General features: G+C 44.2%; 1 protein-coding gene across 2 annotated transcripts in view; it reads left to right on the top strand.

Annotated features, from left to right (window-relative positions):
- The window catches only part of rasef2 (RAS and EF-hand domain containing 2), an 81998-nt gene that overhangs the window by 42404 nt on the left and 19860 nt on the right, over positions 1–19734 (top strand). For both annotated transcript variants that reach the window (XM_080214297.1, XM_080214298.1), the window contains 8 exons: positions 723–818; positions 3486–3563; positions 4540–4655; positions 8071–8139; positions 10281–10362; positions 12422–12495; positions 14490–14658; positions 18087–18206. In XM_080214297.1, the coding sequence (XP_080070423.1) occupies positions 723–818; positions 3486–3563; positions 4540–4655; positions 8071–8139; positions 10281–10362; positions 12422–12495; positions 14490–14658; positions 18087–18206 (804 nt within the window). The remainder of the gene's footprint in view (positions 1–722; positions 819–3485; positions 3564–4539; positions 4656–8070; positions 8140–10280; positions 10363–12421; positions 12496–14489; positions 14659–18086; positions 18207–19734) is intronic.

The raw sequence follows: 19734 nt of genomic DNA, 5'->3' as shown, positions 1-19734 counted from the left end.
CTATCACCACATGTGAATAGATTGCCCTACAGATCCTTGCTCCCACCTCGAGACAGGGAGAAGCTGGAGAATTGGCATGATAGTTGGTGGGGCTATTTTTCACTCCTGCCCACTTCTGATTCTAGACCTGGTGGAAACCCAAAGCTCAACCTCTCGTGTGACAACTGAAGTTGTCTGGAGAGGCAAAGTTTGTAAGCAAGTGCCGAAATATTGTTAGAGGGGTGGAAGACGTATGGAAAATCTGTCTGAGAGCAAAGCAGAACTTTGTCAAGAAGGGCAAAATACAGTGGATGCTAGGAAATCTGAAATTGAAAGTGTTGGAAATGCTCAGCGGGTCAGGCAGCAACTGTGGAGAGAGAACCTGAGTTATTGTTTGTTTCAACTTTTGTTTCAAAATGAAATGAAGTTAATTCCAGCCCTCGTTGGGCCAAGTTAGCATTTAAAACAAGTAAATTCCATGTTAAATCTGAAACAGAAATGCTGCTTTGTTGTTGTTGAACTGTTTAGGAGATGGAACTTGGCCATAAATTGTCCTGAAGATATTGAGTCCTGTACTGCTCCAGTTTGAAGACAGTGTCAAGTTTCTTCAGTAGCTCAATAGGTTGCTCTTTCTATTGTAGTTGCGCGGTGCAGTGTGCTGCAAAACGGGTCTTTTTGACGACAAAGGTTGCTTGTTCACCCTGGTGAACAAAAGCTCACTGTTCAAGTTTCATCCATTCCAGGAACAGTCGAAACTTGAGGCGAAAGTGGCAGAAATGCAGAAACGACATGAAACCGAGGTAGCGGATCTACAGGCTGTCATCGACCGAATGAAAAAGGTATTTAAAACCATCAAGTTTCAAAAAAAAATTGTTATCGGTTAAGCCTGGTTTAAAGGCTTTTTCGCTCCTGAAGAATTAAAAATAAACCTTATTTATGTTGAAAATCCTTTTTTTTGGTGGGGGGGGGGGATCTTAAAAGAAGGCAGCAGTAAAATGAAAGCGAGGGAATGATCTTTCGCTGCTTGAACTGAAATAATGTTGGGTGGTGCAGTGGTTAGCCCTGCTGCCTCACCGCACCAGGGATCCAGGTTCAATTCAGGCCTTGGGTGACTGTACAGACTCCACTGACGTTTTCCCCATGTCTGCGTGGGTTTCCTCCCGCACTCCAAAGATGTGCAGGTTAGGTTGATTGGCCATGCTAAATTGACCCTTAATGTCGGGGATTAGCACAGTAAATAAGGGGGTTTTTGGGATCAGACATGGGTAGGTTTGTTGTTGGTGCAGGCTCAATGGGCTGAGTGGCCTTCTGCACTGTAGAGATTCTACAAAAATACCTTTTTTTTTATAAAACACAATAGTATCAGCTAATCAACGTACTTTAGTACTATTTTTCCTGTGCCGACATAATACTGTTTAACTTCTGGAAGGCACATCTAAAAAGTTAATCTACACACACTTTTTAATTAGTGTGGCCTATTTCAGCATTCCTAAATTCAACCCAAATTTTCTTAGTTGTTACTGCGACGATGCACAAATTTCTACAGTGTCAATTCTTGAGTGCCTTCACCCTCCCAAGTTTTACAGCTCCAAGCTTGAGGCACGTGGAATTGTACAAAAAAAGTCATGTCACCCCATCAATAGCGAACCTCTGTCAAATTAAAACAAGTTCTGTTATACAATCTTGCCATTGCATTCGTGCAACTTTCTACCTTGACAAAGTGTACATCAAAATTAATTCAGAATTATATCAGGACAATGTGTTCCATCATCCTGTGGGAAGACTTTAAATCAGTCATTTATACTGTTACACAAATACCTTCTCCCCATTCTATCTTGGCATTGTTGGTTTGCAAGCAAGACAAAACAGCTTGCTTTATCGATAAAGAATCTTTATCAACAATTGGTTTGGTTTGAGCTGGAGTATTGGGTCTAATTTTGGACTTGGCATTTCCCAACAGTGCAGAGGATCTTTTACTAGATTAGTATCAGGGATGTGGACTTGTTAAGAGACTAAAGAGGTGGGATTGCTCTCCGCTCGTGCAGAATACATACAAGTTGACACTGGGAGATCTTGAGGTGCAGTGGGTAGCATTCCTACCTCTGGGCCAGAAGCTGTGGGTTCAAGTCCCACTTCAGGACTTGGTGCCCAGGTAATGTGGTCAAACAGGTTGATCATCAGCCTGTAAGCCCATCCAATACACCCAATAGCAGGTGCTAAAGAGTGTGAGTGTTTCCTGGCCAGCCACACTGCAGGAGGCAATGGCAAATCACTGCAGTACTTTGAGCATAATCGTGGACCAATCCAATAGAAGTTCATGATTGCCAATGCCCTCTTAGGGCATGGTACACGAAGGAGGTGGAGGGACCAGTAGGGAGGGAGTAACTACAACTCCAGACTTCCAAACACCTAGCTGACTTCTTTCTCCCACTCCCCAAATCCCACAATGGCAACCTTAACATTTCAAGGCATTACTCAACTCTGACCAGTTATGTTTCCATATCTGAAAAGAATCTTTATCGACCACTGGATTGTTTTGAGCTGGAGTATTGGATCTGACTTTGGACTCTGCACTTTCCGATGGTGCAGAGGACATTTTACTAGGTTAGCATCAGGGATATGGACTCAAATTATGTGAAGAGACTAAAGCTGGGATTGTTCTCCACCAGTGCAGTGGAAGTGGTAAACAGCAGGGCATTTGATATGTAAATAATGAGAACCTGTTTGACTGATGGGAGGGTCAGTAACGAGAGAACATGGGTTTAAATAATTTGCTGAAAAGTTAGAGCGGAGATAAGAATTTTTTTCACTTGTGTTCTGACAATCTATGCTCAAAGATAGTAGGAATAGAATCAATAGTAACTTTCAAAAGGGAATTGGATAAATACTAGAAGGGAGAGAAATTACAAGGTAATGGAGAAAGAGCAGGGAAGTGAGACTATTTGGAATGCTTTCCCCTATAGCCAGCACTGGGATGTGGTGCTGAATGGCCTCTTGAACTGCGTTTCTCCAACCTCTCATGACCTCAGGAATGTCCAAAAGGGGAAGTACACATTGCGGAGATTCTTTAAAGCTCAAGGAACTTACCAAGGACAGCACTTTCCAAACCCATGGTCACCACCATCTAGAAGGACAAGGGCAGCAAATATTTGGGAACACCACCACCTGGAAGTTCCCCTCCAAGCCACTCGCCTTGGAAATGTATCGGCCGTTCCTTCACTGTCACTGGGTCAAAATCCTGAAATGCGCTCCCTAACAGCATCGGGGGTGTACCTACACCACATGGACTTCAGCGGTTCAGGAAGCCAGCTCACCGCCACCCTTCTCGATGGGCAATGAACGCTGGTCTAGCCAGCGATGCCCACGTTCCATGAAATGTTTTTGTTGAATTGCCTGATACTGTTTTAAGTTGTAATAATCCCTCGCTAGCTGGGGAAACATTGTGGGAGCTTCTAGTTGCCGATATTGATTACGCACTAAAGTCTATCATTGCTGTGTTTCTCCAGCTTAATGAAGAGCTGTGGAATTCAAATTCCAAAGGAGATATCTCGGCACTGAAGGAGCAACTGGATGAATTGACTCGGGTATGTGTGGGTGCTGCAAACCTTATTGATTTTTATTTTTTTGAAGTGAATGTTATCCAAACAATGATCTGGAGTGTTCATTCCTCTCCTGAGCAAATGGGAATTAGTCTGTTAACACTCTGGTGTCTTTGCATTGATATTCTGTTGCCTTGGCAACCTCTTTGGATTTCTAAAATTCTTTGAACCCGAGGGATAAATGGAGGAAGAATGTGTGAGCGTGTTTTGTGGCGAGTCTATTGTTGCAGTCCCTGGAGGAGCTATTTCACACCGTGAAGAACAAAACCAATATTTGATTAGAACAAGTTCGCAGAGCTTGTCATTGGCCAGGAGCCAATGTAAACTAGGCTTGCCGGCTTCACATTAGCAATGAGGCTTATGAATCTGGAATAACTTGTACGCTGGTAATGTTATGAGGGAACGGGGGGAGAATCAGTTTTATACAATTAGTTACGATGATCTGCAAGGTCGGAACAAGCAGGTTAATTTGCAGAAGGGAATTGGATTTGTGCTTAGATTGTCAGGGTTCGTGGGTTAAGAGTTGGAGAGCAGAACTAAATCGGATGGCTCTTTCTGATAACTGGCCCCGGGTGTGATAAGCTGAATGTCCTGAATTAAGACTCAGCTTTTCTTCCTGGTAAAACCCATAATTAATAATTTTAGATGCCACATTTCTAGCCTACTTTACGGTGCAAAGAAATAACTGAGCGGGGTGGGGGTAGTGGGGAAGATTTCAAATTGAGATCTGGCCGGCTGTTGGTGTCGCTCTTGATCGCTAACCAGCCAACTGAACTAAACTGACCTCCTGATTGTCGCTTAATCTGAAAGACAGCCCCTCTGACAGTGCAGCACTCCGTCCACAACATCGTGAAATGTCAGCCTATGTGCTCAATGGCTGGAGTGAATCTGTAGCCTTCTGACAGGCAACTCTTGGGTATTTCTGTTTTTAATGTTGCGTTATGTTTGTTTTTTTTTGCAGGAGAACGAGCATTTGAGAAGTTCCCTCCTTGAGAGCCAGACGGAGATTTCCATTCTCGAAGCCAGACTAGACAAGTACAAAAATGAACTCGCTGACCACCAACTTGACCAGGAACGGTAAATAAGCAACCCTTCTACCAAATAAACATTCTGACATCTGAATTACAATATATTTTTCTGTCCAATCTTCATATTTGACTTGGAGAGTTGACCCTCAAAACTACTGTTGGAATTATCTGCTCTGATTTGTAATATTTTAGACCACCTCTATTGACACAAAAGCAGCTGATTTTATCTGTGAGGGTGTCCTGACTTGGAAACACTGCTTCATGATGGTGTATGGTTTTGTCTACAGGAACTGTGTAAGGAACCACATGTGATATCCAGTGAGAACAGTAACCAGCCCCCTCGTAGTACAACATGTACATGAACAGGACTCTAACTATCCAAGATAGTTATGTACAAGATTACTAAACCCACACACTCCTAGTTTAAGTAGGAATTACCCTTTCCAACATCAGAACTCTTCCAGGACTTTCCAAACAATATCCAATAGGCCTATAAATAAAGGCCAGCTTCTAGTTGAGTCGGTTAGCTCTGTTGGCAGGAGGGCTAGTTGATGATGCAAAGTGACGCCAACAGCATGGGTTCAATTCCCATTCAATTCCTCCGGTTACTCGCGAAGGCCCTGCCTTCTCAATCTTGCCACTCACCTGTGTGATCCTCAGGTTAAATCACTACAAGTCAGCGCTCTTCCTCAAAGCATATGAAAGAGGCCTGTGGTCATCTGGGACAATGACAACTTTACTTTATAGCTACCATATATGCCTACATATGTACATGTATATGATTGAATAGTTATTCTGAGAAATGTCTCTTCTTGATTCTGTAAAGAGATGGGTTTTAACTGTCTCCACAAAGGTTTCTGCACTCTTGTCTGCTGATTAGAACTGGCTTACAGGCCGCGAGATGGAATCTGCCTCCTCCTTCCATGAAAAAATTGATAATTATTTTTCCCTTTTGAAGATTCTGTCTGTGTATTTGGCTGTTTGTCCCTTGGCTTTTTAGTTCTCAGATTAACAGATGTATGTCTTCCCTGGATTGTGCAATCATCCATCCCAAAGTGTTTCCTATTAGCAGGGCGCTGTGTTCCTTACAGTCTGTGTACAACGCTAATCTCGTTATTTGGATTCAGATCCTGTGAAAATACCATTTGAAACACTGGTGACTTTGGACCTGCTGGCACATTCATGACACCTTTTTATTTTAGCATTTAATCATGCTACACAAACACAAGCTTATCCAAAACCCTGCTGCCTCTATCCTGTCTCCCTGTGACCCATGGCCTATATTGGGGCCCCCAGTCCAGCAATACCTCAACTTTCAAATTCTGAAACTGATGCCTTCATGGCCTAATAAGAGATTCTAGGTACGCTTAGCCCTGTTTGCTTCAGTTTATGCAAGGACTTCATTTTAAGATATTTCTATCTATGCAACCAGCTTGGCTAAGCTTAACAATCAATTGCTAACTTGCCTGTATGTCAAATCAGAAGGCTAAAGATGAGCTAAAAATTGACTGCATTCCCGAAGGGTACACAATGCAGGCAAACAACAGCATATCCGCAGCTGTGAGGATAACTTTTCTAAGCTGGAGGCAGACTGCGAAAAACAGTTCCGATAACGGTTAAAATATAGTTTCGATTTTAGTGTGTGTTTTTTCAGTTTGTTTCCAGTTCCGTGCGTTCAAGTTCAGTACAGGGGCTGGCAGGAAAAGTCAGTCTCCAACTCACTTTTTCTTTTTGCTTCTGTCATGTTAATATTTTAAGTTCTGTTCGATAAAAGAAAACAATTTTAAAACTTGTATCAATGCTATCACCTCGTCCATTCAAACGAATGAATGGACCCAACACCTAGCCTCACCCTTTCTACGTAATCATGGAATCACTACATTGTCTCGGGGAAATTTTACTAAAATGCAGGTTGTCGAATGTTGTTTTTACTTGTATTTGCCTTACCATTCTCCTTTTTAATAGGAAGTATCCTTCTGTTTGCTGTCAAAATCAGGGCATTATAAAATGCACAAAATGTCCCCAAATGGAGTCTAACTAGAGCCCTTAGCCTCAGCGGTACAGCCCTGCTTTTATATTCTAGATAAGTTAACCTACTGCTAAAAGCCTTACTTTGTATAAATTGAGACCACAAGATATAAGAACAGAATTGGGCCATTCAGCCCATTGAGTCTGCTTCACCATTTGATAATGGTTGGTAAATTTCTCAACCCCATTCTCCCACTTTTTTCCTGTGACGTTTGATCCCCTTACCAATCAAGAACCTATCCATCTCTGTCTTAAAGACATTCAATGACCCAGCCTCCACAGCCTTCTATGGCAATGAATCCATGGATTCACCACCTGCTAGCTGAAGAAATTCCTCTGTCTCAGTTACTCTGAGCCCTGGGATCCTAGTCTCTCCAACTAATGGAAACATCTTCCCCCACGTCCACTCTACCCAGGCCTTTCAGTACTTGGTAAGTTTCAATGAGATCCCCCTCCTTACCCTTCTAAACTCCATTGAGTACAGACCTAGAGTCCTCAAATGCTCCTCATACATCAAGCCATTCATTCCCAGGATCATTCCCTTGAACCTCCTCTGGACCCTCTCCAAGAGTAGCACGTCCTTCCTTAGATATAGAGCCCAAAATTGCTGTTTTCCAAATGGGACCTGACTAGAACCTTATACAGCCTCAGCAGTACATCCCTGCTTTTACACTCCAGTCCTCTCGACATGAATGTTAACATTGCATTTGCCTTCCTAACTGCTGACTGACCCTGCACCTTAACCTTAACAGAATCCAGAACTAGGACTCGCAAATTGAATGTGTTTTTTTTTTAAAAAGGATATTGGTGTGTATCATTGCGAATCACATCAGGAATAGAATACATTTATATTCACAGAAGTCATGCCAACATGTACAGGGCAGCACAGTAGCAGAGTGGTTGTTTCACAGCTCCAGGGACCTGGGTTCGATTCCCTGCTTGGGCCACTGTCTGTGGAGTTTGCACGTTCTCCTCGTGTCTGCGAGGGTTTCCACCGGGTACTCCAGTTTCCTCCCACAGTCCAAAGATGTGCGGGTTAGATTGGCCATGCTAAAAATTGCCCTTAGTGTCCTGAGATGCGTAGATTAGACGGATTAGTGGGTAAATATGTAGAGATATGGGGGGGTATGGCCCGGGTGGGATTATAGTTGGTGCAGACTTGATGGGCTGAATGGCTTCTTTTTGTACTGTAGGGTTTCTATGATGTCGGTGTTAAACTGCATTAAGAACTACTTCTTCCACAATTGTCCACTCAGCAGACATGCTGATCTGTCACCCGACTAGCAGGAGATGAGAGCCGGAATCACAAGGTGTGGGAGTCAGCTGTCTCTGAAACCTTGCCCCTGGATTGTGTGCGCGTGTGCATGTGCATGTGTTTTGCAGGATAAAGGTAGTCTAAGAAGCTTTGCTTTAATAATTCCATTTCTTTCAAATAGGGCAAAGGATGCCATAAAGAAACTAACTGAAGAGAATGAAATTTCTACCAATCAGATACAGATGCTTCAGTAGGTTATCTTTACGTATTTAAAAATGATTTTCAGTCTAAAAGTTCAATGCTGGGATGTGGGCATCACTGACTAGGCCAGCATGTATTGCCTATCCTGAGTTGTCCTTGAGAAGGTGGTGTGGAGCTGCTTTCCTGAACTGTTAGTCTATCTGGTGTAGGGACACCCACTGGACTGTTAAGGAGGGAGTTCCAAGGTTTTGATCCAGCGACACTGAAGGAATGAAGACTGTGGATGGGGTTTTATGGCCTCGCTTTTCCCAAAACTGTAAAATCCCACCCGAAGTCAACCGACCTTTAATTTCTCCGCCCCTCGCTCGCTCCGATTCCCACGGCAGGCAGGGCGGTAAACTCCTGGCCTTCGTTTCCAAGTCAGGATGACGAGTGACTTGGAGGGGAACTTGCAGGCGGTGATGGTGTTCCCATGTATCTGCGACCCTTGTCCTTCTGGATGGTAACAGTCACAGGTATGAAAGATGCTATCTAATGAGAGTTGGCGAGTTACTGTATACTGGGTCATACTGCGCATTGAAAAATGTTCTTTTTTCATGAAAGATGAAAGTTATTCCTCCCTTGTAAACTGTGCTGTTGTGTTCTATTAAATTCCTGCACTCCCCGGCCCCCCAGCCTCCAATCACATTGTGCATCCCTGTTAATCTATGGCCATTACTCTGTATTGATGCAATAGACATTGCTTCATGATGTGGAGGTGACTGCTTAATAACGTGTAGACGTTAATCCTGCTGTTCAACTTACATCACTTAAAAAAAAATTTCTAGCACTGTTTTGCTACTAAAAGTAAAATCTGCTCCAATTGGGACAGGCTAAATAGGGTCACAGGCGAGTTGAATCTCCCAACAAAATGTTATGCATCCCTAATTTTCATCGCTCCACCTTCAGCTGTCAAAGCTAAGCTCAGGGATTTCTTCCTGAAGCCCCTCATTCTCTCTTCATAGAATAAATCCCCACAGTGCAGAAAGAGGTCATTTGGCCCATCGAGTCTGCACCGACCACAATCCCACCCAAGCTCTATCCCCTCAACCCTACTTGTTTACCCTAGCTAGTCCCCCTGACACCTAAGGGGCAATTTAGCATGGCCAATCCACCTAACCTGCACATTTTTGCTCAAGATGCTCTTCAGAACTGACCACTTTGTCCAAATGTTGTCACCTCTCCCTGTACTTCCTTATGTGGCTGATATCAAATTTTATTTCACAATCTTCCAATGAAACACCTTGAGGCGCCTCACTACTAAAGGTGCTATCGGGATGGCTGGATTGTCCTTTGAAGAGACTGGACCTGTGTCCTCCAGAGTTTAGACAAATGAGTTGATGTCATGTGAAGCATACCCACAGGATAGATGCAGGAAGGATGTTCCATCTAGCTGGAGGTGGTCTAATACCAGAAGTCACAGTCTCAGAATAAGGGGTCAGCCATTGTGACTGAGATGAGACATTTCTTCACAGAGTGGTGAATCTTTGGAATTCTCTACCCACAGGGCTGTGGAGGCGCCATGATTTAAGTATGTTTCAGTCAGAGATCGATAGATCCGGATTCCTCCCATAGTCCAAAGATGTGCAGGTTAGGTTGATGCTAAATTGCCCCTTAGTGCCCCCAAATATATAGATGGGGGGGTGGTTATGGGGATAGGACCTAGCTAAGAGTCAGTACGGATTCAACAGGCTGAATGGCCTCCTCTGCATGGTAGGGATTCTATGATATCCTACAGGATGCTAAAGATATCAAGGAATATGTGGATAGTTTGGGGGAAATGGCCTTGATCAACTATGATCTGGTTGAGTGGCTTGAGGGGTCAAATGGCCTACTCTTGTTCCTGTTTCTTGTGTTCCTACGTAATAGAAAATTCTGGAAATAGTCAGCAGGGTCAGCTAACGTCTATGGATGCGGGAGCAACATTACCCCGGGTCTTTGGGTTGCTAGTCCAGTGATAAGATGAATACACCACTGCTTCCCCTATGGACTTCATTTTAGGGTTTTAATTAAGTGAATAGATAACTCAGAATTGATATAAATGCATGCTGTTGTTCCCGGGGTTCTGAAGTAATTTTTTTAGAATGGATTAGTAAATTACTAAGATTTGAATGGTCCATTGTTAACTTTCCCTTCCTTTTTCATTCTTAGAGAAGCCAATAAGGCTCTTTACGATAGCAATAATGGACTGAGAACTGCTCTGGAAAGGAATCACAACTCAAATAAAAGCAAGGTAAGTTTTTTTGAAGAAAGAAATTTGCGACTGGCAAATGGCTCTGTCTCTGGGTAACAATGGCCACCCCTCCTGATTTCAATCACTGCAGAATGTTCAAACTCTTTAAATCAGAATAATTAATCAGGAATACCAACAATAACATGGCAAATATGTGATAAGATGTCAAAGAAAAAATATAAAATAAAGGCTGATTTTTGGTTGGATCATGCATTTCAATGGAAGGGAAATCAGATGAGATTTTGTTCTGAGCCAGTAGTCACTTTGTTAGCAGATTATCGGTCTTCGCCACAGAGGATGCCAGTAATATCCCAGGTATGTCAACCAGGAAATGGTGAGGAAGAAGGAATTCCAGAGAATTACAATCACCATGGAAATGGTACTGAGCAACTTGTTGGAGCTTTGGGCTAACAAGTCCTCGGTCCTTTTTTTCAAAAAAAAGCATTTTTACGGGATGTGGGAACCACTGGCTGAGCCAGCATTTACCATCCTCCATCCCAGAGGGCATTTGAGAGTCAGCCACATTGCTGAGAGTCTGGAGTCACGTGTAGGCCAGACCGGGTAAGATTTAGAAACCTGTAGAAATCCTACAGTGCAGAAAGAGGCCATTCGGCCCGTTGAGTCTGCACCAACAATCCCACCCAGGTCCTACCCCCATAATCCTGCATGTTTACCCCATTAGTCCGCCTAACCTATGCATCCTGGGACACTAAGGGGTAATTTAGCATGGCCAATACAACTAACCAGCTCATCTTTGGATTGTGGGAGGAAATCATAGCACCTAGAGGAAACCCATGCAGACACGGGGAGAATGTGCAAAATACACCCACAGTGACCCAAGCTGGGAATCGAACCCAGAAGCTGTGAGGCAGCAGTGCTAACCACCATGCTGCCTTTTTAAGGAAACTAGTGAACCAGATGGGTTTTGACAACAGTTGACAATAGTTTTGTGGTTAGTTTTAAATTCCAGGTATTTTTATAGAATTCAAATTTCACCATCTGCTGTGGGATTCGAACCCGGGTCCCCCAGAGCATTACCCTGGGTTTTGGGGTTGCTAGTCCAGTGATGAGACGAACACACCACTGCTTCCCCAGTGGACTTCATTTTAATTGAAGTGGATGGTGTGATAGTTGGGTTTTAATTTTCCAAAATTCTTTAAATTCAGGGAAGGTTCCATTAGGTTGGAAAATAGTCAATGTAACACCCTTTTATTCAAAATGGGAGGGTGGCAGGAAACTACAGGCCAGTTAGTCTAACATCTGTCAAAGAGAAAATGGTAGAAGCTATTTTTAAAGACACTTGGATAAATCCAAGATAGAGCAAACATGGTTCTGTCAAAGGGAAATCATCTTTAACCAAGATATGCAGATGCTGGCATTGGACTGGGGTGGGCACTGCCCCTCAGCTGATTCACCTAATGAAGGGTCAGTGTTCTGAAAACTCGTGCTACCAAATAAACCTGTTTGACTTTAACCTGGTGTTGTGAGACTTCTTCCTGTGTTCAACCAATTTATTGGATTCTTGCGAGTAACAGGTGCCATGTGTGAAGGGGAACCAGCTATATTTGGATTTCCAGAAGGCATTTGATAAAATGCCACATCAAAGGTTATTGCAGAAAATAAAATCTGATGGTGTAGAGGGTAACACATTGGCATAGATGGAAGATTGGTTAGCTGGCAGGAATCAGAGTACACATAAATGGTGTTTTTTTTCTGCTTGGCAAGATGTAATGAGTGGTGTGCCACAGGGATCAGTGCTGGGATCGCAACTGTTTACTATTTATATAAATGACCCTGCCCAGCTCAGTGTAAAATGGCTGCAGGGCAGGCGGGAGCCCTGTGCGAACCCAGTTTCACGCTCCTTCACCCCACTGCAGACCACCCCCCAAACCTGACAGTGGGTGTTGGAGCATTAAAATTCTGGCAGTCGGTACAATTTATCTAAAGGCTGGGAGAAAAGAATAACTGCATCTTTGTCTAAATATTGAAAACTGTTTATTGCTGGGTGACGGGCACCTCAATAAGAAATGTTTTCTCAAACATATCTTTGTGATTACAGTATACCTTAAATGGATTGGTCCCAGAAAGAGGAGTGAAGTCAGAAGTACAAAATGGAATACCTGGCTACAACAGGTACGCTGCAGGGATCGGCACTATCTCAATGAGAATATTGGACCAGCCACAACAGCACTGTCAACCTTCATTCAAAAAGAAATGGGTTAATGACCTGGGGCTTATCCTCCTTCAGAACTGAAAGATAAGCAAGTCTCTTTGCAGACTGCGATACGGAATGAAGTTTAAAAGGTGAAAGGGTGAATGAGCAGTGAACTTCTTTATATAGTTGTTGGCACACGATGCAAAATGTCACCCCAGCAAGCCACTTGGTGGCACAATGGTTAGCACTGCTGCCTCACAGCACCAGGGACCCAGGTTCGATTCCAGCGTTGGGTCACTGTCTGTGCGGAGAGCGCACATTCTCCCCATGTCTGTGTGGGTTTCCTCTGGGTGCTCCAGTTTCCACCCACAGTCCAATGGCTTGCGGGTTAGGTGCATTGGCCATGCTGAATTCTCCCTCAGTGTACCCGAACAGGTGCCGGACCGTGGCTACTAGGGGATTTTCACAGTAACTTCATTGCAGTGTCAATGTAAGCCTACTTGTGACACACATAAATAAAAATGTGAAGAGATCCAATAAAGAGTTGGGGGGAGTGTGCAGGAAGGGGGATAAATTTGCTTACTCAGTGTTAGGTTGATTGGCCATGGTAAAAGGCCCATAGCGTTGGGGGGACTAACAGGATACATACATGGGGTTAGTGGGATAGGACCTGGGTGAGTTGTGGTTGGTGCAGACTTACTGGGTTGAATGGCCTCCTTCTGCACTGTAGGGATTCAGTGTGTGTGTGTGATTCGACTGTGGAACTGACTGACACAGGAAGTGGTTGAGACAATTGGTTTAGATGTTTTCTTAGTGGAAACTAGAGGGGCGATTCTCCCAAAAGTGCCAAATTGGTGGGAAAACTGTTCTAGATCACGACTGTTTTCTCAGATCAACTTCTCACTTGAATCTCCGCACTTGGTGCACTGCAAAAGGTCCCAGGAAGGCGGGGCCTAGTCACATTGGAGTCTGACAGTTTTGGAATTCTGCACATGCGCAATGGCTCCGATCTGTCGGTCTCCCCATTTGCTGGCCAGCTCGATCACTAGCCAGCCCGAGGGACCTCTGCAGTGCTGCCCCTCCAGACGCCCCCCCCCCCCCCCCCCCCCCCCCCCAACCACACCAATTCCTGGGCCAGCCCTGAACCCCCACCCCCCGCCGTCCCCACTGTGTCCTGGAGCGCCCCAATGCCCAGCCTGCCCCTGTCACTGCCCTCCCTCCATTCCAGATTGATTGATTGTCATGCAGATTGGCCGTGGGACCCCCCCACCCCGACTGTTCGTCCCTAGGTCCCACCCACTTGGCACTTTCCGATGCCTGGTGGGCAATACCAAGGTGTCCCCTGGGCATTGTGACTTTGCCCCTTGTGCAGTGCTGGGGGCACAGGCTGGCACTGCCAGGGTGCCTGTGCCCAGGGGGCAACAGCTGCCACCCAACCCCCTAGAGGCCCCCGATTGACCCCCCCCCTTCATTCTGGCAGGGTCTCCTGCCAGCTCCCTGAACGTGGGGAGCTCCTCCAAACTTTGCCAGAATGAGGTACTCCAGTTGGGGTGGGAGGTTCAGTTGGAACTGGCAAGTTCCCAATAATGACATTTAAAAATAGATTCAAATTACTTGCCTGACTTCCTGCCGGTTTCCAGTGTGGCCTGGTCTCCGACTGCTCTCTGCTTCCGAGAGATGCGCGTGCGTTCCCGGCACGTGTACAAATCCCGGAACGAGGCCGGTGGCACGCATCTCCCACCCCGACCTGCCAGAAAAGTTGTAGCTCAGGATGGGAGAACCATCCCCAAGATGAGTAAGTGTGAGAAAAAGGGATAAAAGGATAGGCTGAAAGAATGAAGTGAGGTAGGTTAAATGGACGGAGACTGAGATTGCGTATTAGGCTGGGTGAACTAATGCTTGTTTCTGCGCTGTATATTATTTATAATTGTACAGTTTGAAATGGTAAATGCATTTATGCTCATAAATCCAGGCAGAGAATATCTGACGTGGCAAACTGGGCAGACCGATACCTGGACAGCGGAGTATCCGTGTCTCAAGACATGGTGTATTATTCCTCAGATGATTACAACAGTGAAGGAAGTGATGATTCTCGTGAAACAATGCATTACAGCTATTCAAATGTGGCATCAGACGCTGAGGTGAGTTCATTTAGAGACGGTTTCTGGAGTATAGCAGGCCAGTCTGGGGTAACTTTGACAAGGTTTCATAATCTAGCTGCTTCCAAATGATGTCAGTTGTGAGAATGAGTCTTTTAATTTACAATTATCACTTGGACCCAGAAAGTGAGTGTTAGAACATAAGAACATAAGAAATAGGAGCAGGAGTAGGCCATCTAGCCCTTCGAGCCTGCCCCGCCATTCAATAAGATCATGGCTGATCTGTTGTGGCTCAGTTCCACTTTCCCGCCCTCTCCCCATAACCCTTAATCCCCTCTCTTATCAAAAAACCCATCAACCCGCGTCTTAAAAATATTTAGCGAGGCAGCCTCCACCACTTCAACGGGCAGAGAATTCCAGAGATTCACCACCCTTTGAGTGAAGAAGTTCCTCCTCAACTCCGTTCTAAACCGCCTCCCCTTTATCTTGAGGCTGTGCCCCCTAGTCCTACTGTCTTTTTTGAGCGGGAAGAGTCTCTCCACCTCTATCCTATCCATCCCATTCATCATCTTATACGTCTCAATGAGATCTCCCCTCATTCTTCTAAACTCTAACGAGTACAAGCCTAGTTTATTCAGCCTCTCCTCATAGCTCAATCCCCTCAACTCCGGTATCAGCCTAGTAAACCTCCTCTGCACTCCCTCCAGGGCCAAAATATCCTTGCGTAGGTGCGGCGCCCAAAACTGCACACAGTACTCCAGCTGCGGCCTCACCAATGCCCTATACAGCTGCAGCAAGACCTCCCTACTTTTATATTCAATCCCCCTCGCTATGAAGGCCAGCATCCCATTCGCCTTCCTGAAATTCTTCAATGGAATCTTTTCATCCAATGTTAGATTCTATGAAAAACAACTTTTAGCTTCTTTTTCTATTCCTTGCTGTTTCCCAGTGTGTCACGGTAAATGTGCTCGAGGTGTCATGATGTCCTCCCAAAGATTTGTGGCATGTTTTTAACGCTCAGCTAATGGCACCTTCATGGTTAAATAATGGGCTTTGAACAATGTATGTTACTGTGAACGGTGGAAGGAAATTTGTTATATGTGGCAATGCCATTCTACCAGGGCTCAGTTAATTTACTGAAGTTAGCTAGCTATTGGATTGTTAAACTTTGTTTTTAGATGACCAAACTTAGATGTTTTGGTGAATCGCACATTGATTCTGTTCGGGTGTTGATCTATCTAGTCCCCTTCCAATTCCACGTAGCTTCCACTGTCTGTCACCTTAAGTTCATTTCCAATATCTCCCATAAAATGTTAGCTGACCACTGCAAAATAATTCATAGCAGTTGCTCCTGATTTACAAAGGGAAGGGAACTTACTCTGTCCACCCCAATCCAATGCTAAGATCTCCACATCGTACAAAGGGAAGGCCATTTAATTCCTTCAAATGAGTTCCAAAATAAATGGGTCAAACAACAGTTTGGAGTTGTAGCGCATTTTTAATGTAGTAAAACTTTAGTTATAGAATATGTATACAACAGGAATTAGCATCTTGCCTTCTCCCCATAACTCTGCGCAATTTAACATGGCCAATTCATCTAACGTGCACATCTTTCATCTGTGGGAAGAAACTGGAGAGCCTGGAGGAACCCACGTGATGTGGGGAGAACATGTAGAGTCACCTGAGGCCAGAATCGAACCTCGGTCCCTGGCGCTTTGAGGCAGTAGTGTTAACTACTGTGCCAAATTTTTGTAATCCCATCATTACCTTTAGGAAAGTGTAATCTCGCATTTAATCTCCCTGTGAGCTTTGAGGTTGCTGGATTTGCACATTAATTGCCCACTTTCTAGGCCAATTCGCTACATGAAGTCTTGTTTTCTATCTCTTGGTCCAATATTTCTTTCCCAACTTATTTCTCTTCCCACATCTGGTTTGACATTGAATTAATTCCTGTTAATTTATCCTCTTTCTCAGGTTTTTTTGTTATTCAAAATCCTCTCTTACAAAGTAACATTCTGTCCCGTTATTTAGCAAGGTCTATGATGCTTTTTTTTAGCTACTGCAACTAAACAGGGTCAAAAATAAAATCAACTGAAGGGAATGGGAAAAAGGCTAACTAATTGGACTTGTCTTGAGGTGTCCCACTCCAGTAAATGAATCATCCAATATGCAGCCAGCAGCTTTCATACAAAGCCTGTTCAGAATTTTCTATCGTGTCTTTCACTTAAATGCCGTCAGGGATGGGCAATAAATATTGGCCCAACCAGCAACACACCCTAGGAATTAATTTTAAAAATCATTAGTAGCCATAAGCTGCACAGATCTGATGCTCCGACATTTGGGCAAATTGCGGACTGTTGCTATGTACTAGTTAATCTAATTTTTGGAACCTAGATTTGAATTTTATTTTCTGTAGATTGATTCTGTCAGGAAATATTAACATTTTTTTCATTGAATCTCTCAGTCTGGGTGACATTTGATGCAAATGAAAGGTCAATCTGCTGCTTTTATATCGTTAGTTGCCTGCTTTGGCATTTCCAAATCATCTAATCACTTCGAGATTAAAACTTGTTGTTCCACATTCCCCTTTCTGTAAAATTTCATAACACACGTCCGAGGTCCAAACCTAGCAACCGCAAACCATAAAATGAATAATACAATAGTATCCATGTAAACTGGCTCAGCAAAGGTGCCAATAACGTAGGGTGTACTGCCAGCTATAGGTCAGATTTGTGATCAGTTTGCATTTGTGGGACCTGGTTATAATGAGCAATTGCTCTTTATTGTTCAGGTGAACTGAGCACAGGGTGAAGAACACTTGCAGGTAACTGAAACCTGCAATTTTAAACAAAGTTGTATCGTTTGGCTTTTTTACTTTGTAATTATACATTTAGGTTTGGCCCTTGTTCCACACGTGTTGAGCAGTTTGTCATTTTTACAACCTTTGAAGGTGGTGTTGTAAACGTCGGTTTTTATTGAACATTTAATTCTGAATAATTTAACCAGGAATTCTTTGGTTGAAGGAGACAAAGAACTGTCAGGGAAAACAGTGGAGTTAATGTTCTATCTGTCAGGAAAAAATGTGGGGAGGTAATTTTCCCATCCTGCTCACCATGGGAATCGTAGCGGGTTGGGAGTAGACCATGCAAAGATCCATTGAACTCGGGTGGGGTTTGGGGTGAGTGTGACCAGAAAATACGCCTGTGATCTTGATAAATGTATCTCCTCCTGCTTTGACATCTGGGCTTGAAACATCAGCTCTTTTCTCTCCTTTTACAGATGCTGCCAGACCTGCTGAGATTTTCCAGCATTTCCTCTTTTGGTTTCAGATTCCAGCATCCGCAGTAATTTGCTTTTACAAAAACGTATCTCCTCTGTTCTGCTGTCAATGGATGTATTAATTACTGTCCACTTGGTGTGGTCTTGGATTGGAGAAAAGCAGGGAATTTACATGGCTGTGTTTCTATTAGATGCCGGAGTTGAGATTGGACGTGGAAGGAGTGTACGGGAACCGGAGACCATCGCGGCCTGTCAGTCGCTGCAGCTCCACAGCATCTTCCAGGAGGCGTCTGCCCGCGTTCCCGGCAAAGGTAACACACGAACAACCGACCGACAGGGAAAGACCCATCTTTCCACAGAATGCAGTTTTGGTCTCCCTACCTGAGAAAGGATACACTTGCTATAGATGTTCACCAGGCTGACGCTGGGGTTGGTGGGACTGTCCTACGAGGAGAGATTGGTTTGACTGGGCCAGTATTCACTAGAATTCAGAAAACTGAGGGGAAATCTGATTAAAACGTAAGATTCTAACAGGGCTGGACAGATTAGATGCAGGGAAGGGTGTCTTCTCTGATTGTGGAATCTAAAACCAGGGGAAGACTGTCTCAGAATATGGGTTAGACCATTTAGGACCATTTGGGGTGGTACGGTGCTTAGCACTGCTGCTTCACAACGCCAGGGACCCGGGTTCAATTCCAACCTCGGTTCACTGTGTGGAGTTTGCACGTTCTCCCTGTGTCTATATGAGTTTCCTCCAGGCGCTCAGGTTTCCTGCCACAGTCCAAAGGTGTGTGGGTTAGGTCGATTGGCCATGCTAAATTGACCCGACTGTCCAGTGGCGGATTAACCATTAGGCTGAGGAGACTTAAGCCTAGGGGCTAGAAGGGAGGGGGACCCAAAAGCAAAAAGAAATTGGTTTAACCCTTTTTAAGGGTGAATAAATTTTCATAACTATTCCCCGTGGGTGAATTAATAATACCTATAAATAGAGGAGATTCAGCCCCATGCAAATAAACTCTATTGCATTTATTTTGTATTTATTGTCATCCCACGTAAACTAAAAAACACGGAAGCTTTTTAAAGAACAAATGTAAAGAAAATGAAGAATAAATGAAAGGGCTGTAACTGATTCATATAACTTTGATATTATACATAGTAGAACGATATAAGTTATCTATCGTCACCTTATTCAATGAAGGTTACGGCAGCGGGCAAGGTCAGGGGGCCTTACTAAAGCTCACCCTAGGGATCCGGGTGGCAGTTAGTCCACCACTGCTTCTGTCGGGATTAGCAGAGTAAATGTGTGGGATTACTGGACTAGGGCCTGTTTGGGATTGTGGTCGGTGCAGACTCGATGGGCCGAATGGCCGCCTCCTGCATTGTGGGGATTCTCTGATTCTGTGACTGAGATGAGGGGAAAAAAATTCTTCGCTCAAAGGGAAGTGAACCTGTGGAGGCAAAGACACTGAACGTATCCGAGAGAGAGATTGATAATTGTTTTTAACAGCATCAAGGGGAGAAAGCGGGATTACGGCATTGAGATAGAGCAGACTAGGAGGGCCGAATGGCCTACACCCACTCCTTGTTTCTATACCTTATCAAACCCAGACAGGAACACCAGATTTTTGTTTTTAAATCCAAGGCTACTTAGGTGGGAAGAAAACAAATCTGGGGGAATTCCAGTTAATTAGACAGTTTCTTCTTTTGTCCAAGAATCATTGCTGGGGGACATCCTGAGTAGAACACAAGAAACGACTGTGACCGAATCAAAAAGGGGAAAGAAAATGTCACGATGAGAAGTGTGTATAATTGAGGTGGGACAGGGGTGGCAAAGGAAGG

The sequence above is a fragment of the Carcharhinus amblyrhynchos genome, chromosome 28 (assembly GCF_965287045.1).
Source record: "Carcharhinus amblyrhynchos chromosome 28, sCarAmb.v2.hapA, whole genome shotgun sequence".
In the NCBI taxonomy this organism is placed as follows: domain Eukaryota; kingdom Metazoa; phylum Chordata; class Chondrichthyes; order Carcharhiniformes; family Carcharhinidae; genus Carcharhinus; species Carcharhinus amblyrhynchos.
This window is presented reverse-complemented; position numbering and strand designations above follow the sequence as displayed.